Source organism: Lynx rufus, unplaced genomic scaffold (genome assembly GCF_022079265.1).
Source record: "Lynx rufus isolate CCGP_SWC_20201006 ecotype Redwood Valley unplaced genomic scaffold, mLynRuf1.p SCAF_15, whole genome shotgun sequence".
NCBI lineage: Eukaryota > Metazoa > Chordata > Mammalia > Carnivora > Felidae > Lynx > Lynx rufus.
The window spans coordinates 55,302,823-55,329,382 of record NW_025814829.1 but is presented as its reverse complement, the minus strand read 5'-3'; the positions used below and the strand labels follow the sequence as shown (position 1 = coordinate 55,329,382).

The window sequence follows — 26,560 nt, the reverse complement described above, 5'->3', positions numbered from 1 at the left end:
CTTCCCTCATCACCTTTCAGGTGGACCTCCTATCAGTCCTTGAAGAGCCTGGTTGGAATATCAACTCTTTTCACACTTTCTGTGGTTCAGTTTTGCACTTTCTTGTACCAATGGCTTCAAGGTTTTTGTCTCTGTAACTTGGATTTCTTGTGGAATAGTGAAAAGTACCAGGAAGACTTGGATTTGATCTCTGCCAGAGAGGTAGAGAACTCAGAGAAGTGGAAACACTGTGAACGCAATGGAGTAAGGGGTGTGTTCTGGGAACAAGAGCTTATACAATTGTGAGGGAAGCCGGGGAAGTTATTTTCCAGAATAAGGAATGGGAAGATCTGGAAAAAGACACTATTAACCCCCCTGAGGTCTTTGGCAAGTGGGTGGGCAAGTTGAAGTCTACAGGGGAAGCTGGGGGGCCAGGCATGGCCAGGTGCAGGAGGGGGACCATAAAAGGAGGCTGGCAGGAAAGTCAGTGGAAAGCTGTGGTCTTTGTGTGGCTGCTGCCTTTGTAGGTCCACACTCAGGCTTTTGTGAAGTGTGTGGGGGTACCATTGCTCAGGAGGGGAATGAATTTGGAAGACCTGAATGTGAAGTGAGGGAGAGCAAGGACATACTAGAACCTTCTGGGACTTGGTACATGTCAACACACAGACTGCAAAGGCCACCAGAGAGGAAGGTGCTATGTTCCTTGGGTGCAGCCTCACTGTTTTCTCAATCTTGCACAAATTCCTCTCCTCACTTGAATACAAGGAAGGGCATCCTGGGAAATGTAGTTCCAGCTAATCAAGTTGACACAGCACAAACCACCACAGTCACTTAGTGGTTATGTGGGTTGTATGGGGCAGTTTACTTAACCTGTCTGATCCTTTCCTTCCCTATTGGTGCTTTGATGTAAAAGAGATAACATTTATAACCACCTCTGCAGGGTTTTAGAGGATTAAATGAGATAATAATGTAAACAATGCATTACTAAATATAAAGATTATGTATCAGATTGTTGTTATTAGATACATTGATTCATTTAGTTAACATGCATCTACTGTGGGCTAGGAACTATCCTATGCCTGGAATGTATGGCAATGAGTTAAATAGACAATATCCTTGTTATCATAAAGCTGAATCAGACACCAATTAGGTATCCAAGTGGAGAGCCAGTTGACCGACTGGATTTCAGAGTACAGACCTACATTAAAGTATACATTTGGAAGTTATTACTATTTAGGTAACATTTAAAGATGGGAGTCTGATTTAGCCCACCTAGAGAATGCATGTAAATTTAGAGGAGAAGAGGCCCACAGATTGAGATCTGAGGCACTCCAAAATTTCAGGGTGAAAAAGCAAAAGAGGAACAAGTAATAGCTTGATAAATAGCAACCAGAAATGCAGAGGAGAAATAATAGACAATGGTGTCCTGGTAGCTAAATGTAGAAAGTTTTTGAGAATGTGAAAGAGATCAACGTTAACGACTGCTGAAAAGCCATTTGATACGATAATTGACCGTTCACCATTGGTTTAGTAGCATGGAGATAGCAGGATAGAATAGGTTCAGGACAAAATGAAAGGAGAAGACATTCTTGGTGCCAAAGAAGCCAAAAAAATAGGGCGGAAATAAGCGGAAAGTGTGTCAAGGGAGATTTTATACGTGTCTATACCTACATATAGATAACTTATGCAAGATAATCTAGATCTAGACCCAGGTATAGATATAGATGTTCTATCTATACGATGGATGGATAGATGGGGTCCCATGCATCTGGGGTGTATTTTATATCTCATGCATAAAATATACAAAGTTGGCTCTATTCTATATGCTGGTTTGTTGATTGATAAGAATGGTCCATCAGTGCTGAGCACGGGCAGGGCCCCCTTCGCCTAGTGATGCAAAGGAGAAGCCTTGCTTCCTTCAGGCAGCTTGCCCTTAAGAGGAAAAGTGGTCAAGCTGAGTGAGCATACCCAATTATTCTTTCCAAATTTATTAATCCCATTCACACCAGCTTTCCAGAAGTAGACTGAGCAAAGAGGAAGAGAGGGGCTGAAGGGGGAAGAGGTAGGTTCCGGGTGGAATAGAACGTTTAGGAAATGTTAGAGAAAAAAAAACAAAAATGAAATGACAGTTTTGGCGAAAAACAGCATACTTCCCAGAGCGCACAATGGAGAAACTTGGGGAACTGGGGAAGAGCGGGAGATGGGTCAGACCAGGGTGTGTACAAAGCAGTTTGGGATGGGAACCTTTGCCCTGTAGTACTTCGAACAGAGGTTAGAGAACTGTTTGTTCCTTGGGTGAAACCTGCCTGCCCAGATGGGACTGGGGCAAATGCACTGGGCCACATGGCTCTGGTGACCCAACCAGGGGTCGCTTCTATTCTGTGTGCAGCTAGGATGTTGAGAAGGGGCTGTCTTGATTATCCTGTCTCTCTCTCCCCCACCCCTGGCCCAGCTGAGGAAAGAAAGAAAACTTGATATTTATAGCTTCCCAAATCTGCCCCAGAAAGCCAGAGACACAAGTTTCTTTACTATAATTGGGGCGACAGTGATTTTGCTCCTTCATGTCGTTCCAACCCTTACAGCGGAATTAATGCCATCGACCTGGAGGAATAATTCTGGGGGATCGGCACCCCAGGGCCTCTCGGAAACCTGCGAGCAGGTGGGAGCAGGGGCGGAGAGGTGGGTCCTCTGAGCACCTCCCTTGCAAGAAGGCGGCGCGCACGGGGGATGGGTGGCCCTTCGGTTTCACAGGTGGCGAGGCTTCCAGCTCGAGTGGGCAGCCTCCAAATCGCTTCCCATTGCTCAAACTTAGGACGAAGCCGACAAAGCCGCAGGCGGCGGGCCGCAGGGCTCCATCGGTCCTGGCCATTTTCTCGCCTCCCGGGACTCGCCGGCATCTCGCCCCGCCGTCAGTTAAGCACAGCGATAATCAATCATCCGCTGCCCTCGCACTGTCAGCGGAGTCAGCAGGCACGTGATGAAACGCGCCGGCTGCGCGGGACTCCAAGCAGCCCTGCATCCCTCCGTCCGCGCGCCCGCCCTGCCCTTCCGGCTGCCGCTCGCCGCTCTGCGCGGGCCCCCAGGCCGCCCGCGGCGCCCGCAGCGGCGGCCGCGCGGGGTGTGCGCCCGCGGGGCCGGGGCGCGAGGGCGGGCGGCGGGGCGGCCTCGGGGCGCCCGCGCCTCCGGCCGCCCGGCCCACGTGACCGCCCCTCCTCCCGCCTCCCAGTCGCGCGCACGGGCCGGCGCCTCGCCTGCGGCGCGCGCTCGGCTGGTCCCCGCGCCCGGGAGCAGAGGCGGCGGCGGGAGCGGGCCAGCCAGGCGGCGGGGAGGGAGGGGGGGGGAGCGGGCGCGAGCGGCGGGCTGCCGGGGCGGCCTGTGCACGGCGGCGGCGACGGCGGTGGCCTGAGCCGCGCGGTTCCGCATCCGCCGAGTGTGATGAGGCTGCCCTGCGTCGGGGCTCCGCTCGCCGCCAGCTGACAGCGCCGGCACCCAGCCCGCCCGCGAGGGCTGACGCCGCGGGGCCGTGACCTTGGCCGAGGAGGTAAATAGGGGAGGTGGGAGGGGAGGAGGCGGCGCCTCCCCGCGCGCCCCGCACCCACCCTCGCTCGGCGCCCCGCCGCGCGGCCGCCCCGGGAGCCCCGCGCCCCTGCCGGGCTGCGGGCGCCGCGCTCGCCCAGGTCCGCGGTGCTGAAACTGCTGCCATTTGTGGCGCCCGGGGAGCCGGGCGGCGGGAGCTGGGTCTCGCTGCTCTCCTCCGCTTGGGCTGGTTGCTCTGAGGCTCCTGCAGCCGGGCTGCCACGCGCGGGGACCCAGGTAATGGCCCGAGGGGTTGACTCCCACCCGGTCCCGTGTTCGGGACGGATTCTGGTGCCTTTTCGCACGGACCGGGCACGGCTCCCTCCTGACTTCCAAAGTGCAGTGGAGGGGAGGGAGCGGGTGGCGGGCAGTGCCGGGCAGGTGCAAGTGGGCGAAGCTCCCCGGCTCCCAGAGGGAGACCCGGGGAATGAAGAGCGAGAGAGGCACGCGGACTGGGCCTGTGTGATGCGCTGCCTGCGGGGAAACTAGCCGGATACCTGGGCGCGCGTGTGCGGCCGCAGGGTACTGCCTTTCCGCCCTCTTGGGAAAACATCATCAAGTCGCTATGCAAGTACTGGGGACCAGAGAACTCTCTGTAGCGCGGAAACGGTAACCGTGGGTTTTTTTAGGTGAGCCTCAAACACTTTTGAAAACGAGTGTCCAGAAGATCAAGTCACTTAAAGCCACAGCCCAATGACTATTCTAACTGAAAGACTGTCATTTCTCACACATCCCTGGGGGTACAGTAGGTGTATTTTCAATTTTTAAAAATCTGTTTCTGTGCCGCTTCCTCCAGCCAGCCTCTCGGCAAGTGTGCCCGGTGTGGGAGCTGTGGATTATGAAGACGATTCAAGCCAACCCCCTGAGCACCACCACTCACGTCTCACTGAAGTCTCTCTAACCCTCTGCAGGGCAGACGGATCGTTCCAGTGCCTGAGAGCTGACCAAGTGTGGGGTGACATGGCCCAGGGGAATAATTACGGGCAGACCAGCAACGGGGTGGCGGATGAATCACCCAACATGCTGGTGTACAGAAAGGTAAGGCTTTCTTCACTTTCTTGAACAAAGGGAAACTTTTGTCTTCCTTGATTTTGTTTTCTCCCCGGAATATATACTAACTTTGTGGCCTCAGACTTCGCGAATCACAAAGTACTGCACACTGTACTTGAAGATGGTCTGAGATTCTCAGGTGTGTAGGGACGCAGTGAGGTGAATGAGGCTGGCCGTACTCCTCCCTCAGCTTCCCTGCCGACCTCACGCAGATTAACCTGCCATCAGCAGTGCCGGCAAGTTTGGGCATCACATACTTTGTTACACCTGTGATTTTGTAGCATCCGTGATAGTTTTCAGAAGCTTTTTCATATACTCCCCTAAGCATTTGAGTTGTAAGGATGGTATAAAGGTATCACATTTTAGAGATGAAAAGACCACTTTGCAGTTCAGCAAAGAGTTAATGTGCCTATGAATCTATGGTTGGTGTTAACAGTTTACTTGCGACTAAACTTTTCTTGTTTTTTTTGTGTGTTTTGTTTTTTGTTTTTTGTTTTTTTTGGTTTTTTGTCTTAGCCTAAATTATTTTTTACTTTGGGTTATTTTTATGGTTTTGTTTATGGGTATTTATGTTCCAGTGCCATATGAATCCTACATAAACGTTTATGGTTGCTTTTTTTTTTTTCTTGCCACCAACTGATCTGATAGCTTTATACATTTTATTGCAGCTATCAGCAACAAACTTCTAGACACTGAGCCACCATAATAAAGATGCATTTGAATATTGTGTGTGCTTTAGAGTGGTTGCTTAGGTAACTTCATTCTGGTCATAATCAGCAATAGTCCTAAAATTAAGGAAGCAATATTCTTTATTTAACTTCTGTGCCAATCGTTTCAATTGCATTTTATGCTGGGATTATTTTTCCTTAGCATATTATGTGTAGCGCTTATGGGGCAAGATTTCTTTAGTTAACATTAGCAATAACGAAAAGGAAGTCATACCTTGGAATCAAGAAAATTGTTAAAGGTTTTAATTAGCATGAGCCCATTGAAGAGTCCAGGATGAGTTTGTGTATGTTCTTTCATGAATAAAGCTGAAAAGCTGTCTGCTATCTTGACCTGTGATAAATCTAACCTCTTCTATGTGGGCCCAAATCACCGAGAGATGGTGATGAGTATGTGTTTGAGGCAATATTGGTATTGCTTTCACGTGAAGGTGAATGGACATCCTGATGCAATGTTAGTTGTTTTTCTCTTTAGCCATACAAACAGTATTGTATTGTGTACCTGTGAATGCAGTTTTTTTGTGTCTGGGACAACACAGTATGATAGGAAATAAAAATTGGAGATTAGTTGCTTATTTTAGACCTAAAGCATCCCAACTGGATAATCAAGAACATAATCCACTTGAGCCTAAATTATTATGATTGTATTGCTACATCGATCGAAATAACTGGATATTTGCCCATTCTAAATAGAATTCGTTCTGAGAAGAGCTGTTTGGAGGGCAGTTATGTGTTTTTAAGTAAGTTACGATATTTTTATTGTTTGGTATGCTTTGAATATTAAAATATGCAAGAGATGAGAATCGTAAGTTCTATCTTCTAGGCATGTGCATGTGGAAAGCTGGACTTTTGGATGTAAAATTACAGTAGTTAGCTACTCTTGTTTGGTCAAACATTATATTCTTTTTCTGGTTCCTTATGGAAGGTTAGGGTCACATTGATCAGACACCTAATGCTTATCTTGATTAGAAATAAACTTAATATGACATGAATCTGTGTGTCTCATTTAGTCAATTATTATGAGAATAAATGAAAATATGAGGCTAGGAGTTTTAGAAATAGTTATTAGATTATTTAGGGTATCTGAGCTTCTTAGTGCTAATTTTGAATTTGCTCTGTAAGTTGTTGTGTGACACCAAATTGCTGCTAGGGCTACTGGTAAGTTAACAGACTATGTCTTCAGGGAAAGATATAATGCCTCATTCTTTTCAACATTATCATTTTGTTGGTTAAGCTTGGAAATGCTTGTATTACTTATTTTGCCCTCCTTTTATTACTGTGTTTAGTATTAATGACACAATTTATCTTTAGAAAATATTTCTCTGCTAAATCATTTTCAGAAAAAAAACCTCAGTTCAGTAAATTGTGCTCATAATGCTTGATTATGGATTGCCCATCTATCCTTTTATTCTCCAAGCACACATATCTTGTATTTGTGATATAAAGAATAATGTATAAATACCAGATAATTTATATAATAAGACACATATCAAAATGGCCCATGTCTGTTTGGAGACATACACCCTGACGTCACGGTTTCATGTGACCGTTTTACCCCTGTTTCTTGCACCTTATTTATATTTATATTTTCAGTAGAGGCTAGATTTTAATGTGAAGAACAGCAAAGTAGTTGGAGAGACGTATAGGACTGGTATCTGTTACGAGGATGTTTCATCTCTACCTGCTTAAAGGAAGAAGCACTGGGTTACAAATGCGTAACAATCAAGAAGTCAATCACAGGTTTAGAAAAGAACTTGGGTACCATGGCACATTGCTCAGTAACAGCGGAGAGAGTGGATAAATTGCTGTTTTTATCCTCTCATGCCAGTTTTCCACTTTTGCTTCATTGCTGAAACATAGTTCTTGGAAATAGGTTTTGAGCTAGACACATTCACCGGTGTTCTCACTGTTTCCCCTCCCCCACAGGCCACCTCTTGTTTATACCAGGATTGTGGTGATTCGCACACACTAAAGACATGTATGTGCCGCTTCCGTTTTATCTGGGTAGGCTATGAATGACACGTCGTAACACATTCCTGTGACAGAGGGGAACAGTGAATGGCTAGCAAAGTGGAATGCACAGACAAGAGCTGGGATGCATGCGTTTCTTGTGTTCGTCAGATGTGTCTCTCTCTTGTGATTACTCTCATCCGGATTATAGGAGTTCCTCCAAATGACGGGAGAATTCTAAAGGTCTCTTTCCATGGAGAATTCTGTAGCGACGTTATGGAAAAATATACAGTGTGTAGAAGGATGATGTTCCAGGCAGAGTGAGTGCTGCTGTGGTGCAGGCTATGGACAGTCGTGGCGCTGCCTCACGGTCAGGGTTGGGACCTGCAGGTCAGCCTGGGATGTCTGTGAGCAGCTTTTCGGTTTCATGTGAGGCATCTCAGGTGGAAGGATGGGGTAAAATATGTAAAGGGTATTAAGAGATACAAACTTCCGATTGTAAATAAGTCACAGGGATGAAAACTACAGCATAGGGAATATGGTTAATATTGTAATGATGTTGTACGGTGACAGATGGTGACGACAGTAGGGTGGTGAGCAATGAGTAATGTATAGAGTAATGGATTAGGGTGTTGTACATCTGAAACTAATATAACATTGCACTTCACTAAAAGAATTTTAAAAAGAAAGGGTCTCTGTAGGCTTCATTTGATGTCAAGTACATTTTAAACATCCATATGGACACAGTATATGCCTTACCAATTTTTCAACTCACAACGCTGTTTTTTCATAAGCAAGTGATTAAGTTAGAGTCGTTATGCCATTTTATGTATTTGAGAACACTTTATTTGAAAGCTCATAAGATATGAGTCTCGGCCACATTTAATTTTCGGGCTTTCTAGGCTCCATCCGGGCAGGCCTTAACTAAGATTGGAATGAGAAGTAACCCACTTTCTTAAGAAGAGACCCACTGAGCTCCAGCTTGCCTTGGGTTCGGGAGGTTTCTTGAGACATTGGTAGAGGTGCTAGCCTAGAACGCAGTTTTGGCTTTGGTTGATGAGGCCCAACCACTGCTCCCTTCTCGCTCTGTTCCACAGGGCAGAATCCTTGTTCTGGACGCAGCATTGGCTGTGGAGGACGGCCGAGCTAGAACCCAGGGTGCAGGGACACACATTCCAAATCCGGTGTCTGGCCAGCATGCTGCCCACTAGACAGGATACATCACGTTTTGTCCAGCAGCTGACATTCCTGCATTTGAAAAACAAAATATCTAGGGCACCTTGGGGCCAGTATTTCAAATGGTCTGGAATGCCGGCCTCTCACCAGCAGAACTGCTCACAATGACCAATAATTTTGCTATTACTGCAGCAGCTATTTATGCTTCAATGGCCAGAAAAGAAAATCAAAATATTTTCCTCATTCACTACCTTGGTGGGATGAATGTGTTTTTGGATGGAGCAAACCTGTGCCCTCACCTTACCTCACCTGCCCTCTCCTCTGTTCTTTGCCCTCACCTCACCTCGCCTGTCCTTTCCTCTGTCCTGTGTCCTCACCTCACCTCACCTCACCTCACCTCACCTCACCTCACCTGCCCTTTCCTCTGTCCTGTGCCCTCACCTCACCTGTCCTCTCCTCTGTCCTGTGTTCCTCTCCTCTCTTCATCTCCCATGTGCTCACTCTCCTTCCAGTTGCTTTTTCCTTTTAATTTCTTCTTTTAAAGACAGACCTAAATGTGAAGGTAAGTTTTCCCTGAGATGATGCTCAGTTTCGTTGTAAAAGATAAAATGATGTCTTTTGGAGAAGAGAGCAGATTCCAGTCTGGTTTGGGTGCGTGTTATGCACATGCTCTTGAAAGGGTGCTTTTAAACTTGTGTGCCATGGGGTCCAATATGTTGCTGTGTATGTGGTGTGGCAAAAGGTTAGTCTTTAAGGACCGACTGCTCTGTTCTTGAAGAGCAAGAGGGGCCCACTGGCCCTTCCTACAGAAAGATGCAGTGGGATATGTCAGCCCCATAGGACAATTGCCCATGCTGATTGGCTTGACCTAGACTTGCCTTTGGAAGCTGTTTGTGAAGTCTGTCTGTTTCATAAGAGTACAGGTACCCATAAGAAAGGGGAAGGACTTGCTTCTTCTTTGGGAGGAATTGAGCCACAGATAGTTACTAGTCTGTTAGTGGCGAGTTAGCTGACATTTTCTGTATTAACTCAGTGCATTTGTCTCTTTAGGATTGTCCAATCTGGTTAACCTTGAGGGTGTCAATATCCCCCCCCCCTCCTTGAACTCCATTATCAAAAATAATTTTTGACATTTTTTAAATGTTTATTTTTGAGAGAGAGAGAGCGAGAGTGCAGGGGAGGGCAGAGAGAGAGGGAGACAGGATCTGAAGCAGGCTCCATGTAGACAGAGCCTGATGTGGGGTTTGAACTCCCTAACTGTGAGATCGTGACCTGAGCCGAAGTCAGGTACTTAATGGACTGACCCAGGCACCCCAACTGTTGACTTTTTTGAACCTTACTTGTCTTGGTCTTTCTGGGTTTAGGGTGCTGATGAAGTATATTTATAAGTGATAAGAGAAAGGCCCATGAGAAAAGGAAGGAGTGCTTGCGAATAGGTAATCAGAAAAGGTCTGAGCCTTTACACCTTCAGATTTCTAAATTAGGGGCGTCAATGGGAGGCAGGGACCAGGAGAAACGTCTTGCCATTGCTCAAAAATTCTGAAATGGACTGTCTTCTAGAATTAGATTACTTGAAAGCTCCTTTCTGGACTAAGGGATATTGTCTACTATAAATATGAATTTAATCTGTCTGAATCAAATGCAGACCTGTTTTCCCCTCAGTAACATAAATACTGACATGTGCCCTGAGATAGAATAGAACTGTCATCTATGATATTTTTTGCTGAGAAGTGGACATGTTATGAGTAATAATTCAATGATGGATTTTGGATAATCATTAACCTGAGTTCAGAGCCGGAAAGCCTTCCATGGTTGAGCTTTTCCCGCACCAGTTGTTGCTTGTCAGTGCTATTTGTGAGATTAAGATAAGGATTTGTGGCCTGAATTTTATTTCCTTTATTTCCCACCTCCAGCCTCCATGAATCTAATTGATCAGGGGAGAGTGCAGATGTAGGAAAGAGAAGCTATCTAGGGATTTTATTGCCTTCTAATAGCCTTTGTGGTTCTACTGAGTGATGGAAAGCAGGGTATTTTTAGGTGGTATTGGTGATGGAATGCGATCACTGCAGAGAATACGGAAATGTTTTGGATTTGGATAGTTTAGTGATATATGAAATGTTAAGTCTCCTTGAAAACAGAATTGTGGAAAACAAGCTCTTGCTCCTCCCGTTCATAGCAGTGAAAAGGAGGCATTGGAAGGTCGGGGTGACAGGGACTTCTGTCTTACAAAATACCAATCTAATTATAAAATAATTGTAAATGATAAAGTGGGTACCCGGTTCCTTAGGGAAAACAAGGCCCACTTCTTTCTGCCATTTGCCCAAGGCAATATGAAAATTTAACTTACCCTCTTTTCCCTTTGTCTTGTGTCTAATTCAATTAACAAAGGTCTCAGGACGTTGGAGCTCTAACAGACAGTCATGAACTTGGTTCCAGTTTCATTAAAATTGCCACCTGGTCCAGGCTGGGATATTTTGGCTAAGGAGCCCATTCAGAGAGAAGAAGTTGCTCTTCCGTTTACTGAAAAAATAGGAAAATGGCAGCTTTGTGACATTAGCTGGGTTCTTAAGAGTAAGGCTGGGAGCCTTCTTATTTGACATCCTTCCTTGTGATTGGCAAGTAAACTTTTTCTTCAGGAGCCAGTGTGAAGTGGAAGAAACATGTGCCCTGCAGTTGGGTGGTCTTGTTTTATTTTAATCTTTTAATTTTTTTTTTTTTAACGTTTATTTATTTTTTGAGACAGAGAGAGACAGAGCATGAACGGGGGGAGGGGCAGAGAGAGAGGGAGACACAGAATCAGAAACAGGCTCCAGGCTCTGAGCCATCAGCCCAGAGCCTGACGCGGGGCTCGAACTCACGGACCGCGAGATCGTGACCTGGCTGAAGTTGGACGCTTAACCAACTGCACCACCCAGGCGCCCCATAATCTTTTAATGTTTATTCATTTTTGAGAGAGAGAGACAGAGAGACAGAGAGACAGACAGACACACAGCATGAGCAGGGAAGGGGCAGAGGGATGGAGACACAGAATCTAAAGCAGGCTCCAGGCTCCAAGCTCTCAGCACTGAGGCTGACATGGGGCTCAAACCCACAGACCGTGAGATCAGGACCTGAGCTGAAGATGGATGCTTAACCGACTGAGCCCCCCAGGTGTCCGGGTCGTCTTGGTTTTAAATCTCGGCTCTGCCACTGTTGATCTGTCTGGTTGTGGGTTAGCAACGGACTACTTTCACTTTGGTTTCCTCATCTGTAAAGTAATGAAAACCAAACATGTTTCCTTCATAGAGCTGTTTGATGGCAAAATGAGTTACTTAGGGATGTGTCTTGTATAGAACCTAACATATATTAGATCTTCAATAAGTGTCTGTAACAGTAATAGTAATTATTATTATTTTCCTATTCCTGTTTATTTAAGTAAAATTATGAAACACCTTGGGGTGCCTGGGTGGCGCAGTCGGTTGAGCGTCCGACTTCAGCCAGGTCACGATCTCGCGGTCCGTGAGTTCGAGCCCCGCGTCAGGCTCTGGGCTGATGGCTCGGAGCCTGGAGCCTGTTTCTGATTCTGTGTCTCCCTCTCTCTCTGCCCCTCCCCCGTTCATGCTCTGTCTCTCTCTGTCCCAAAATAAATAAACGTTGAAACACCTTGTATGTGCCATGGGGTCTACTATGTTGTTAAATTTTTTGAAGGGAAAAAAGGTGAACATTTTCATGTCTTCCTGATAGTTAGCGAGGCAGATTCTGTGAGATACTTTGGTAATACCATTTTCATGACTCTCACAATGTCCTTTCTTATATTATTTATCCCTATGTAGCTAGCTTTTACTCTTTTTTTAAATTTACTAGCTTCTTTTTAATAAGCTCTTTGAAGTATTATCTTATATATCTTTGAAGTCTGCACAGTTCCTTGGATATTATGTAAAGTAAATAAAGCTTTTGAATCCAGGAATTTTGGAAATGAAAGGGAACCTAGGATGGATCTACCTTTTCACTTTGCAGATGACGAAATTTAGGATTAGAGAAGTTACGCAATTTGTCTGCAGTCACAAAGCTTGAATTCGAGTCTTTATTTTTCTTTCTGTGGCTCTCTCCATCTTTTAAAATAACTGCAATAAGTCTTCGTGTTTGTAATTCAGTATCAGTAGGTAATCCTGGTTACCCCATGGCATCCTTGGATGCCTAGTCACTCACAAGAGATAGGTTACTAGATTCCTTTTTCCCTTCTACTGCACTCCAGCCTTTGGAGCCTCAGGGATGGTAAGATCGGGAACTTGGTCTGTCCTACTCTGAGAGTAGTTCTGTTCTTGATTTGATGCTGGCCGGAAGTCCTAGGCAGATGAAAACACAGAACATGGTGCTCTGTGGAGCATCTGTTGGAGCATCCAACTGTCCAGTGGAACTTCTTACCATGGTGGAAATAATCTGTATGTGGATTGTTTAATATGGTAGCCACTACCCACACGGAGCAACTGAACACTTGAAACGTGGCTGGTGTTACCCAAGACCTGGATTTTAAATTATACTTAATTTTAAGTAATTTAAATTTAAATAGCTTCTGTGGCTAGTGACTATTGTATTTGACAGTGCTTAAGGAGTAAAGACCTTTGGGAAAACAGCATCAAACCCAAGAGAAGAGATAAAGAATATGCTATACCTAGTCTGACACTAGGCACACAGTGCTTGCAACAAAGTGGGGCTCAACAAATGATTCTTTTAAAAGAACGAAATAGAAGTGAAGTTTTGAAGGAAGACCTTGGCCTGATAAGGTGATGGTACATATTATGATAAATGATATCAAACGACTACTCTGTTTGCTTGTTTGTTTGTTTGTTTGTTTATTTATTTATTTATTTATTTATTTATTTATTTTCTCATCCTGTGGAAACTTTCAGCATCTGGAGAGGGTGGCTCTCCTAAGGTGAGATGATAGTGGTTGTGGGACCAGAGCCTATCGACACCATCCAGGAAGGGCACTTGTAGGTACTCAGATGACTTGATGTCAAAGGCACTTCAGCTAATCTCCCATCTTGTGGCATCTCAGGGATGCATTGTAGCCTTTCCAGTTCCTAACAGGACTGAGAAAAAACCAGAGGCTTTCAGGTAAAAGGGATTTACAGTGGTTGGAATCCTTGTTGAGAATTTAAAGTTGGGGTATAAGGAATCCATATTTTTAAAGCTCACTTCTCTTTCTTATCTCAGAAAGTTGAAAGGATGGTGGAAAGCCTGTGGGAAGTGGCAGTGATAGAGGGGCAGGGTCTCCCCATCTGAAGGGCTGTGTTGTGGATTCTTGTACCACCCTTCACGAGCCACGTGAGCTTGGGCACATTTCTTACCTTCTCTGAATTTCATTTCCCTCATAAAATTAACAGAGACTGCTTCACAGAATCTTTGAGAAGATGAAATGAAATATAAGTGGAAATTCTTGACTGAGAGTGATTGACAAATAAGACTTGTAGCCTTTTTTTGCGGGGGGGGGGGGATTGTGGAAATTACTGAGACTCCTTGAAAGAATAAACTTTACAGTAGGCTTCCTAATAAGTCTTTTCCAGCTTGCCAAGTGTCCCGTGGCTGTAGGTCATTTAGAAGCTCAGTTGACATGATTTCCTCTGTTTGGTCATTGCTGGAAGATGTCAAAAACAGTTTAAATCTGCATAACCTTCTTTGGCCACAAAGCTTTTGAATGTCAAGCAAACTGGTTCCAATAGATACTTTTTCTCTTGTATAAAAATCTAGGGAGATTTTCACTCCTATTTAAGATGATATATCCCAAACATTTTGAAGAAAACTAAGCACCACATAGAAAGAACACATTGTTACCAACATTTTTCTCACTGAACTTTGCTAGGTGCATTTCCTCTGGAAGTTAATGCCATTTGTCACTTGCTCTGTCTTCTACTTAGTATTTTGTTTTGACTTTTGATTTGTCACTAATTAGAATAGTTGCCATTTATTGAGTGTTTACCCTGCTTCTTTACATATATTACCCATTTTCCTTAAAATAATGTTGCATATTGGTTATTAGTATCCTGTTTTTCTGGTACAACAGCTGAAACTGACCCCTGCAGACTGAGTGACTGCCCAGGATTGCTCAGGGATTAGAAGCAGAGCCAAGGTAGAGACATCTATCTTTCATTGCTGTGTTCCCAGCACTTAGAAAAATGGCACGTAGTAGGTGTCCCAAATATTGATTGCATAAATGCACAAATGAGTGAAGGAACGAATGAATGAATGAATGCTTGCTCCAAAGACCCTACTCTCCTCTTCACCGTGTTGCTTCCAATTAAATTAGTGAACACTCATGACACTCAGAATTCAGTTCCTCTCACTACACATACATTGAGCCTTGGCTATGTTTAAGCACCATGGTAGCACCAGGGATGAACTTGTAGACAAGGCAGACAGCATCTGAGCCCTGACTGAGCTTATTTCATGGGGGCAAAGACAGATGTCAAGCAACTCATCATAGGATGATTATTAACACAAAAGGGGAAGAAATGGGCGATGTGAAAGTTTACTTCTTTTGGGTCATCTTGTTTTCTAAAATAAATTTTATGTTGATCTGTATCTTCTTGTTGCAGTTCTGTGCCCAAGGTCTTACAACCTCTGATGCTAAATTGAGCTAAGCTAATGTTTAAAATCCTCAGGGCTTTACTGAGACAACTGAGGCAAAGGTGTTGGTCTTACCCCTTAGAAAACAAAATGTCTCCCTCCATAGGTTCTCAATCAGGCATCATCAGTTCTGGCCACTCAGGATCGATGAGGCCATCCTTAGCTACCAAGAAAGGGAAAGAGACTCTTGTCATTAGAGAAAGGTGCTTGTTAAATTGAAGGCTTTGCAGTCAGACTCCTAGGTTAAAGCTGACATAATACCTGTGAACTTGAATCAAATTACTTTGCTTTTTTGAGTCGCAGTTTCCTCATCTGTAAAATGGGGATAATAATAGGTTATTGTGAGGATTACAAAAATAGCGCATGTAAAGTCTAGATAAGTAGGAAACATTCAATATATTTTAACTATTACTTACAAAAGCCCAAAGGATAGGAACTGGGTTTCTCTATCAAAGCAAGTGGTAATGTCTAAGGATCACTTCCCTTTGAAAATGTTCTTTCTTACACATATTGTAGAATTTGCTGCTCTTTAGTGGCTCTTGATAATTTTGTTTAAAACTGTTTCATATAGTAAGTGTACAATAAAAAGTGACTAAAAATGTTCAGTTATGGCACAATTGAAACAAATACAGCCGTAAAAAAATGATATAAAGGACCTTCATGTGTCCACAGCATTGCGTCAGTGGTTATTAACCATAGGTGAATCTTATTTCGCTTGTACTTCCCCACTTATGCTATCCCCCAGTTGATTATTTTGAGGCAAATCTGAGAAAAAATATCTTTTAAGATCTAAATTCCTTCATATATGCGTAGACTGCTAGATTACTGTTAAGAAAAAGTAAATGAAATGATAATTATTTTTTTATCATCTTGAGTCCTTAGTATAATGGTACATCCTACTTAATAGTTTTTTATTTTTTAAATATTTGCTCAAATTGGGGTGCCTGGGTGGCTCAGTTGGTTGAGCATCCAACGCTTTGTTCCAGCTCAGGTCATGATCTCATGGTTTGTGAGTTCAAGCCCTGCCTCAGGCTCTGTACTGACAGTGTTGAACCTGCTTGGGATTCTCTCTTTCTCTGCCCCTCCCTCTCTTGTGTCTCTCTGTCTCTCTCAAAATAAATAAATAAACTTAATAAAATAAATATTTGCTCAAATGGGTCTATCATTTTTTCTTTTAAAATTTTTAATTGTGATAATATGTACATAACATAAAATTTATCATTTTAACCATTTTTAAGTGTACAGGTCAGAGGCACTAAGTATATTTACATTGTTGTACAACCAACACCACTGTCCATCTCCAGAACTCTTTCATCTTGCAAAACTGAAACTTGTACCCATTAAACACCAGTTCCCTGTTCTTCTCTCCCAGTCCTGACAACCACCTTGCTACTTTATAAATGTAATTGCTGATATAAATGGAATCATAGTGTATTTGTCCTTTTGTGACTGTCTTATTTCACTAAGTATAATGTCCTCAGGGTTCATCCATGTTGTGGTATGTGCCAGAAATTTCTAAGGCTGAATAATACTCCACTGGATGGATATGTATCATGTTTTGTTTATCCATCATCTATGGATGAGCACCTGGGTTCCTTCCACCTTTGGCTGTTATTCACAGAATAATGCTGGAATAAACATGAGTGTACAAATATCTATTTGAGTCCCTGCTTTCAAGTCCTAGAATTGGAATTGCTGGATCATATGGTAATTGTGTTTTTAATTCTTTTGAGGAACCACCATACCATTTTCCATAGTGGCTGAACCATTTTACATTCCCCACAGCAGTACACAACGGATACAAGTTCTCTGTATCCGTACCAACACTTGTTCTCTTTGATAATAGTCATCCTAACGGGTATGAGGTAGTATCTTATTGTGGTTTTTATTTGCATTTCCATAATGATTGAGCATCTTTTCATGTACTTGTTGGGCATTTTCATGTCTTCTTTGGAGAATCTGTGAGCTTTCAAATACAGATTAGATGTCCTCAGGAATGGTTTTGACCTATGAACCGTATGACCGTGTAGATTTCTAACCAAAATTCTGTTATTTTTGTTTGAACTTCTGAGCTAGCTTTTTAGAAAATTTTTAATTTTTTTTTTGAGTGGGAGAGAGAGAGAGAATGTGAGAGGGGGAGAGCAGAGAGAGAGGGAGACACAGAATTGGAAGCAGGCTCCAGGCTCTGAGCTGTCAGCACAGAGCCCAATGTGGGACTTGAACTCATGAGCCGTGAGCTCATGACCTGAGCCAAAGTCAGATTCTGAGCTAGCTTTTTTATTAAGAAAGGACTTTAAGGTCCTTTGTTCTGTCATTAATTTCCAGGTTTTTAGTTAAGAGTGTAACCTCCATATTTGACTCTTTCGGGTGATGGTAGTGATGAAGCTTAATGAATAAAAAAACTTAAATAACAGCACATTTAAAAATAAATTCAGTTTTATTTGTTTTGGATCTATGAAATAATTGCCTTTGGGGGTATTATGATGAGGCAAGAAGTCTCACATCTCTTAGAGAATCTTGTAAATGCTTTAAAGAATATCACAGGCCCTCTCAAAATTGTAACATTCATTGTCTTTCTTTGGCTTTTATATAGTCTCCCCACACTTTTATTCCCAATGCATTTAAGTTTGGATAATAATAGTGAATACAGCATTTAGGAATTTTAGCATTTAGAGCACTTCAGCTCTATCCTGAAGACAGATGTTTTCATGATTATAACCAGAAAAGATAATTTCAAATCTCTCCTTCCATCTTAAATCTTGGCCTTATGCAGTTATTTATTTATTGATCTTAGAACACTTAATTTGAAGATGCCGTAGTGTTAAGTCTCAGTACAGGTCATTTGGGCTGGGCGTTTTAATGGCTTGAAGCTAAAGCAGTTTATCTGTAGGAGGTGAGTCTGACTTCCTGATAACTTGCATTATATTACATATGGCCTTAAATGCTAAAAAGACTGTAAAAACTCAGTGGTATTCTTACTCTGAGAACTGATTAGAAGCTAATCAACTTATCCGTACATGTTGATCTGTTTGATTCAAAGCTCATTGTCGCTGTATAGAACTGTGGTAAACCTCTCTGTCCTGGACATTTCTGGAGTAATAGAGCACTCTGCATTCACATGGAGCACATGGCCACTGGAGTGAAGGTCACATTTCCTAGGCTTCCAAGACCTGGTGGGCATGGGATGCTTTCTGTGATGCTTTCTGGCCAGTGAAATGTAAGCGGAAGAGGTTTGTGTAGTATCTGGGACGTGCCCTTTAAAAAAAGGATATATCTTTCTTTCTTCCTTTTCTCATTCTTGCTGGCTGGAATCAGGTCATCCTGGTGTGAAGTGGAAGGTGAGAGGCCTGGATGGCAGAACAACAAAAGGGAGTGAACCTGGGTCCCTGACCACTGACCTGGCTTGCCTACGTAAACTTTCATGTTAAAGGAAAATTAACTTATGTCGTCTTCTATTTTTTTAAGATTTTATTAAAAAAAAATTTTTTTTAACGTTTATTTATTTTTGAGACAGAGAGAGACAGAGCATGAATGGGGGAGGGTCAGAGAGAGGGAGACACAGAATCTGAAACAGGCTCCAGGCTCTGAGCCGTCAGCACAGAGCCCGAAGCAGGGCTCGAACTCACGGACCCCGAGATCGTGACCTGAGCGGAGGTCGGCCGCTTAACCGACTGAGCCACCCAGACGCCCCAAGATTTTATTTTTTTAAAGCGCTCTTAGGTTTACAACAAAATGGAGAGGAAGGTAGAGAGATTTCCCCTATACCTCCTGCCCCTCCATAGAGCCCCCCATTATCAACATTATTCACCAGGGTGGTATATTTTCTTATCAAGGATGATCCTATATGGACACATCATCATCATCATCATCATCAACCAAAGTCCACTGTTTACCATAGGATTCACTCTTGGTGTTACGTATCCTGTGGGTTTGGACAAATATGTAATGACATGCCTCTATCATAATATTGTAAACAGTTTTTCCACTGCCTGCCTTATCTTCCAGACATTGTAACTTGGGTATCTGTCACTTGCAACAAACCCAAATTCAAACCAATTTGGAAAACTATATCCAATGCCTTTTATTTTGTATCTGTAAGATAGTAATAGGACTCAAGTTTTATTTGAAATACAAGTTTCTTGTTTAATTTTAAAAACAATCTATTTGCTATCTTGGAATAAATCTAGTTTCTTTTAAACAACTTAATTGAGAAATTTGGACTTTGGTTCCTTATGCATATGGTTCAATTTAATTTAGCAGATACTTATTGAACAATTATTATGTTCAAGGTAATTTACTAGAAGTGTCAGGGGATAAAAAATCAGTGATGACAATTGTATGTTCTTTACCCGAGCACTTTGAAATGTCAAGATTGGAGAATCAAGAGATTCACAAGTACTTTCACTCACACACACACACACACACACACACACACACACACGACCTCATAAAGTTGACAGTACGGTTATATGGTTTTTAAAAATTCTTGTTTTCCTGTAAGGAAACTGAGGTCTGGAAAGCTTATTTGCCCATGTCAAAAACAAATGCAAATGAAAACCATATTATTTATTTACTGCAAATTACTTGTGCTAGGGGTAAGAGGAAAAACTTTAAAAAATATTTGAACTTATTTCTTTGCCCTAGTACTTGTTCACTCATACCACAGATCCTACAGCTGAAGGTGGTCTTCTCACAGTATCTTTGCTTACTTAGAAGTTTGGCTAATTTAAAAATGGGATAATTTTATATAATAAAAGCTGCTTAAAGTGGTAGAACTAGGCCAATTCTGCATAGATTTATTTGAACACTGTATTTGAACCTTGTTTTATGTTTAGAAGCATTTTGTTGAGCATATTTATGAAAATCAGTAGGAACTGCCCACCTTGGTAGCATCTTTGGTAGAATTTGTACATTCTTAACCATAGGCAAGAGGTGCTGAGTTGAATTTTAGCAAAGAGAGTTAAGTAAGTGCAGTGAGAACACTTTGTTTGTACCATTTATTTCATCAATCCGCAGTGCCTCCATATTTCAAAAATATCCACACAACAAAGCAAAATATGGGCATTTCTGCTGTAGCACAATACATTCCTTAAAAAAAAACCTCACATTCTGAAAAATCACACACTAAAAATAACTGACATTTTAAAGGAAATAGAATTGGAATAAATCACTCAAAACATTTAATGTTTAATTAAACATTAGCCAAAACAATAGTGATCTTATTAAAAATGATAGCTCAACTACAATAGCATCCTATTTTCCCCATAAACAAAGGGATAACACAGTAATACAAGACTTTATCTTTAAAAGGTAAAGAAGAAGGTGGCTTGATGGAGAAGCATATAAGGAAGTATGGGGTCTGCCAGATTCCCAAAACAAGGATAGAGGGACATTAGCATTGGAATCTGCACGTAGAGGAGCAGTGACAGGCTTGGCACAAAACCGTCCTGGCACCTTCTCTGGTGTTTGTATATTTGTTTTGTTCAAATATCTGGGAGGAATGTGCAGTAAACCCTTTTGAAACCTAGTGTGTAGCCAGGTTGAGCCAAGAGGAGGAACAAGCCACGTGGGTGGTGGTGCATCCTTCCGTGGCTTGCTGCGCCCACCTGTGTATGTGTGCTTTGGGTTTGGCCGCTTTGTCACGGTAGCACAAAATGTATTATGCTGGAAAAATTGTGCATGAGCCGGTGGGGCTTCTGTGTTGGACTGACACATTTCCCTGATTTACCAATTGTGTGTGGGCTAATTCTTGTTATAGAAACACACTGTGTATAAAACACACTATACATCAAAGGACTGTTAACACGCTGCTGAACTGGGGAGGACTGCCAAATCAGGTGAGACGCAAGAGGAGTGTGTTTGAAAAAAGGGTGATACAAGGGAAGGAGGTAGAAGGGATGAACAATTTGGTAGAGCAAATTTGAAAAGGGTAAGTGAAGGGTGTCTGGGTGGCTCAGTGGGTTAAGTGTCTGAACTCTTGATTTCAGCTCAGATCATGATCTCATGGTTGTGGGATCGAGCCCCACATTGGGCTCCATGCTGGGTGTGGAGGCTGCTTGGGATTCTGTCTCTCTTCCTCTGTTCCTCCCCTGCTTTCTCTCTCTCTCTCTCTCTCTCTCTCTGTCTCTCTCTCTCAAAAAAAGAAAAAAAAGAAAGAAAGGAAAAAGAACATGGGAGGTGAATGTCTTGAAAACCCATCATATGCCAACTTTGATTCTGTTTGATTTTCATAACAGTCCCATGGAGTGTATATTATTCCCCCATTCTTCATATGAGGAAATGAGGTCCAGAGAGGGTGAAGATTCTGCCTAAGGCCACCCAGAAGGAAAATGGTGGTGTCAGGATTTGAAGTCAGGTCTGTACCAGATGATTCCCCGTTGGATTGGAATATGAAACTTGAAGTGAGTGTATTGAAGGCAGGGAGCTACCCTTCTATGGGTTTGGGAACTTGAGGGATCTTGTAAGCTCTTGGAGCTTCATTCCCATTACATACAAAGGTACTAGGAACAGCCACTTCAGAGGATTATTGTGCCAATGATATATGATAAGACACATGGAAGTACTTTGAAAGTGTTAAAAAAAAAAAAAAAAGAGGTTAGAGTGGGAGAGAGCCAAAGCATAAGAGACTCTTAAAAACTGAGAACAAACGGGGTTGATGGGGGGTGGGAGGGAGGGGAGGGTGGGCGATGGGTATTGAGGAGGGCACCTTTTGGGATGAGCACTGGGTGTTGTATAGAAACCAATTTGACAATAAATTTCACATATTGAAAAAAAATGTTAAAACATTATGCAGCAATAAGGCATTTTATTTTCCCTCCATGAAACTTTCAGCTCTTTATATTAAAAATAGTTATAAATATCAGTGGTTTTTCAGATTGTAGGCTTAATAGTTTTTATAGTTGCAAGTAGAAAAGGGGAAGGAGAAGAGTTTCTGGGAAGAGGCAAAGCTGATTAGTTACAAAGCAAAAGCCATCCGTATATTAAGAAAGCTGAAGAAGGAACTATCGAAGGTAGCTGCAGACACTGTGGAGAATTAACCACGAAAAGGGACAGGTGGCATATCCCTGAATGCTGTGTAGAGAGGTTGGCAGAAGCAGTTAGATTCTTACCGGGATCCCTGTACTTTATTTAGAGATCATCTTCCTCCTGGTCTTCCCACTTGCCTGTCTTTCTTCCATGTACAGACATGTATGATGGAATACTTGGCAAGATTGAGAACGTGTGGCAGGAGCATGCTCTGGAGGTATCTTCTAGGTTATAGAGTCTGATGGCTGTGAAGGTGGGGCTCAGGAGGGTGTGGGGCTGAGCCAAGTCTTGCAATGCTCCATATTACAGACTGGGTAAAGTGTTGCCTTTCTTAGTTCTACCAGGACCTGTGGCTTGAATGCTAATCGGATGTGCCTTTAAAATGTCTTGGTTTTGAGGCACCTGGGTGGCTCAGTCTGTTAAGCGTCCAGCTCTTACTTTCTGCTCGGTCGTGATCTCAGGGTTCATTGATTCGAGCCCTGCATCGGGCTCTGCATCTGACAGCGTGGAGCCTGCTTGGGATTCTCTTTTGCTCCCTCTCTCTGTACCTTCCCTGCTCACAAAACGATTCCGTTTCTCTGCTCCTTAGATAATTGTAGTAACGCCAGGGCTGCCTAGAAAAAGTGGTCTGGGATAAGGATATTGCTGCTAATACTGATCTAAAAAATACTTTTTTCCCCCTTTTCATTTACTTTATTTTCTGTATCTCTATGAGATGATAGATGGATGTCAAAGTAATTGTGGTCATCATTTATGTAAGTAAGGTCATTGTACTATACAGTACCATACTATACCTTAAACATACACAGTGCTGTATGTCAACTGTAGCTCAATAAAATGGGTAAAAAAGTTAAAATCAATAAAATACTCTTGTTTTTAAATTTTTTTTTTTAGTGTTTATTTATTTTTGAGAGAGAGAGACAGCATGAGCGGCAGAGGTCAGAGAGAGAGAGAGAGAGAGAGAGGGAGACCCAGAATCTGAAGCAGGCTCCAGGCTCTGAGCTGTCAGCCCAGAGACCGACGCGGGGCCTGAACTCACAGACCGCGAGATCATGACCCGAGCTGAAGTTGGACGCTTAACCGACTGAGCCACCCAGGCACCCCTAAAATACTCTTTATAAAAAAAGTTGGATGCTAAAAAAAAGTATAAAGAAGAAATAAAATCAATCAAAATTCCAATGCTTTAATGTAACATCTGTAAAATATTTGGTTAGTTCTTTTATATATGTGTGTGTGTGTGTGTGTGTGTGTGTAAATTTACGTAAATATATGTACAAATATAACTACAGTACTGGTGTCCTGGAGTCAGCTTAGACAAGTTTAGACAAGTTTGCACATCTCTCCCCAACTCTGCATTTCATGATGGCATGTTGGCAGATTGAAATCAGCCACGGTAGGAGTATTTACATCATGGGAGTTAGCAAATGCTATAAGTCAGGGCTTCTTCACCCTTTCCTTCCTCCCTAATTGTTGTTAAACATTTACCAGCACCTCACTGGGTGTATGTGTGCCTGTGTCCGCATGCATGCTTTTTTGTTTTTGTTTTTTAATCTTTTGAGCTCTTTAAGAATAGGATCTGCGTCTGATTCTGCTTCTGTGTCCCTACAGACACTAATATATTGCTTGGCAGATTTAGTGGCTATTTAATTAGTATCTGACAGAATAAGGATAGTATAAATGAAGGAAGGTTTAGAATGATGGCTAAAAGTTTTACAACAAAGTCAATACATTTGTTGACTAACATTTTATTAGTAAGTAGTTCCATTAACGAAGACAAAAATGAAAGTTTTGCAGTTTGCTATGTAACTTGTTGGCTTAATGGCAATGACATTTGCTCCACTTCCAGGAGCGCTAAGCGGCCACGTAGCCCCCACAGAGTAGAAAGTACACGGGACTAATCTGAAGTCCCTGGTCTCTTCTTATCATTAGCTATTTTGCTGGGACAGTGGGTCTGGGTCCTAATTTCTTGGTTTGTGCAGCATGCATGTGGCTGTGCACGTGGGACGCGGGGGCGGGGGGTGTCAGGGGATAAAGATGACGTAAAGATGACTTCAGCGGTAAGTTTCCGAGATATGTGTCACGGCACCAGAATAACTTCCTACCCTTCCCCAATAACCCGAGAGATGTAACTCATCTCCTGAGGTTACAGCCCCCTGCCGTCCAGCCCTGCCCCTTACAAGTGGGCTCAGTCTTCAGTCTCTTGCTATGCTGTTTAATTTTATTTTGTTTAGCCCTACTTATGAGTGTGGGGATTGGAATAATCAATGTGCAGGAAATTAATTGCCCCATGGATATTATTTTTGATTGTTTGGAACATTAGACTGGCAGAACCCAGCACCCCTGCCCGCTGATTGTTAATGACAACTAATATGTCATAGTTTAATAATGCTTGTGGAAATATTTGCTTTCTTTTGTGTCTGTGTACATTAAAGATTCTTTGGGTAACTCAACTGATGATTCTTGAAGTGATTTTATAACTGGAACCACTGGTGGGGCCCTTTGGCAAGGCATGACCTTTTTTGCTGCAATTTTCTCTTTTATAAAAATACAGAATGGTCATGGTGTTCAAAGGAAACAAAAAACCACAGACTTTCTTATGCTACTTAAAAAAACCTACAGTAAGGGGACACCTGGATGGCTCTGTTGGTTAAGAATCTGGCTCAGTTTCAGCTCAAGTCATGATCTCACTGTTCATGGGTTTGAGCCCCACATTGGGCTCTGCGCTGACCATGTGGAGCCTGCTCGGTATTCTCTGTCTCCCTCTCTCTCTGCCCCTCCCCTGCTCGCTAGCTCGCTCTCTCTCTCTCTCTCAAAATAAATAAATAAACCTAAAAAAAAATCTATAGTATGGAAGGAGAGTTTTGTCAGTTGAGTGGGTTCTACTGTTTGGGGGCAATAATGCTGACCCTGTTGCCCTATAATATACAAAGGAGGGGATTTCCTGTCCTGACACGTGCACCAGTTCTGCGGTCATGAACATACGAGTGGTAGCAGTGTCATTGATATTAAAGCATTACATGGTCTAGAATGGTCTTTATGACCCAGCCAACCTCATGACTGAGGAGGAATCCTGCTATTTCAACGACTGCCCTTGTGATTAGTGGACACCTTAATTACTCTTTAAAGGGAAAAGATTTTTAACTCTTCAGTTAACTGCTATTTTCATAATATTAGTCTAGAAACTGAGAATGCAGAAAAACTTTTATTTCCCTCATCTGACCTCTGCTTATTTGAGATAAACATTTGATCTCTGGTTTACCTTTTTTTTTGAAGGGATTAAACACTTTCCAGAAGTATATATATTGTATATATATAATGTGTATCATTGACTTATTACACCAGTAGATTTTTGAGCAAGTTCTTTTGTGATTATTGCTTTTGTTTTGTTTCAACATTGCAGAGACAAACAGTGTTCATGACATTATAACATTGTAATTGCTATTTATGTAGAGCTTTCACAGAAACTTATTAAAATGGAAATATCAAGGACAACTTTTTGTAGAGATAAGAAAACTAGGATATAAAATAAAAAGAACATTTTTGTACTAATAAATATAAAACTCCAAATTTCCTTTTAAGTAACCTTATTAATAGATCATAATACCCATGCAGATAGTTTTGATATTCTTGCAAAAAATTAAGAAAATATAGAGTATTACTTTAAGTCATTGCTAAATTATTGAGAGTTCAAGAGTCAAGTTATGATTATTAGGCATAGTAAAAGATTGCCACAACCTAACATCTAAGTACCTTTCTAACTTTACAGAGTGCTTTTACAGGTAACATTTCTTTTAAGCCCTCACCAGTACCTTGTGTGAGTTACTTACAGTGTAGGGCAGATGAGAAACCCAGTTTCAGACTTAGTCAAGATTGTAGATGTGGGGACATTAACCCATGTTTTCTAATTCACAAGGTAGTTCCCATTCTCCCTTTCCAAGGCTTTTCTTGTCCCCCAGCCCCTGGATGTCATTTTGAATACATCTGTTATAATGGACTCCAAGTGAGGATTGGAATGACCCAGATGAGACACAGCTAGTTATCACAATCAGCGGCAAATTTTCACCTGTGAAGACACAGACTTTCCAAAGTTACTCTATTCTTAGTTGCCTCATCTCCTCAACTGAGTGTTTTGTTTTTTTTTTGGTTTTTTTTTGTTTTTTTTTTTAATCAAAACCAGGAGTCCAGCAGGCCCTGAGAGCCAGAGACACAAATGGGTCCTGTAGCAGATGCCTTTGAGGAGAGCCTGGGTCTGCCTCTTGTTGTTCCGCTTTGGAGATTCTTTCTGAACTGTCACTCCTGAATTTCCTCCCTGTGAAAGATCCATCAAAGCAAAATGAAACCTTGTGTTTGTTATCCTTTCCCTACAAGTGGGGAGTGAACTGAGGCAGACTGGAGGGCATAGTTCCAGATATCATCGCTCACCATTTTGGAATGAAACTCTCTCTCCCTGGCAGGAGGCCGTGAAAACAAAA

The 26,560-nt window shown here is 42.5% G+C and overlaps 1 protein-coding gene across 6 annotated transcripts in view; it reads left to right on the top strand.

The window, feature by feature from the left end:
• Positions 1-4,515: 4,515 nt before the first annotated feature.
• Positions 4,516-26,560, top strand: part of RGS7 (regulator of G protein signaling 7) — a 493,624-nt gene continuing 471,579 nt past the window's right edge. For all 6 annotated transcript variants that reach the window (XM_047077340.1, XM_047077343.1, XM_047077341.1 and 3 more), the window contains exon 1: positions 4,516-4,593. In XM_047077340.1, coding sequence (XP_046933296.1) covers positions 4,516-4,593 — 78 coding nt within the window. The remainder of the gene's footprint in view (positions 4,594-26,560) is intronic.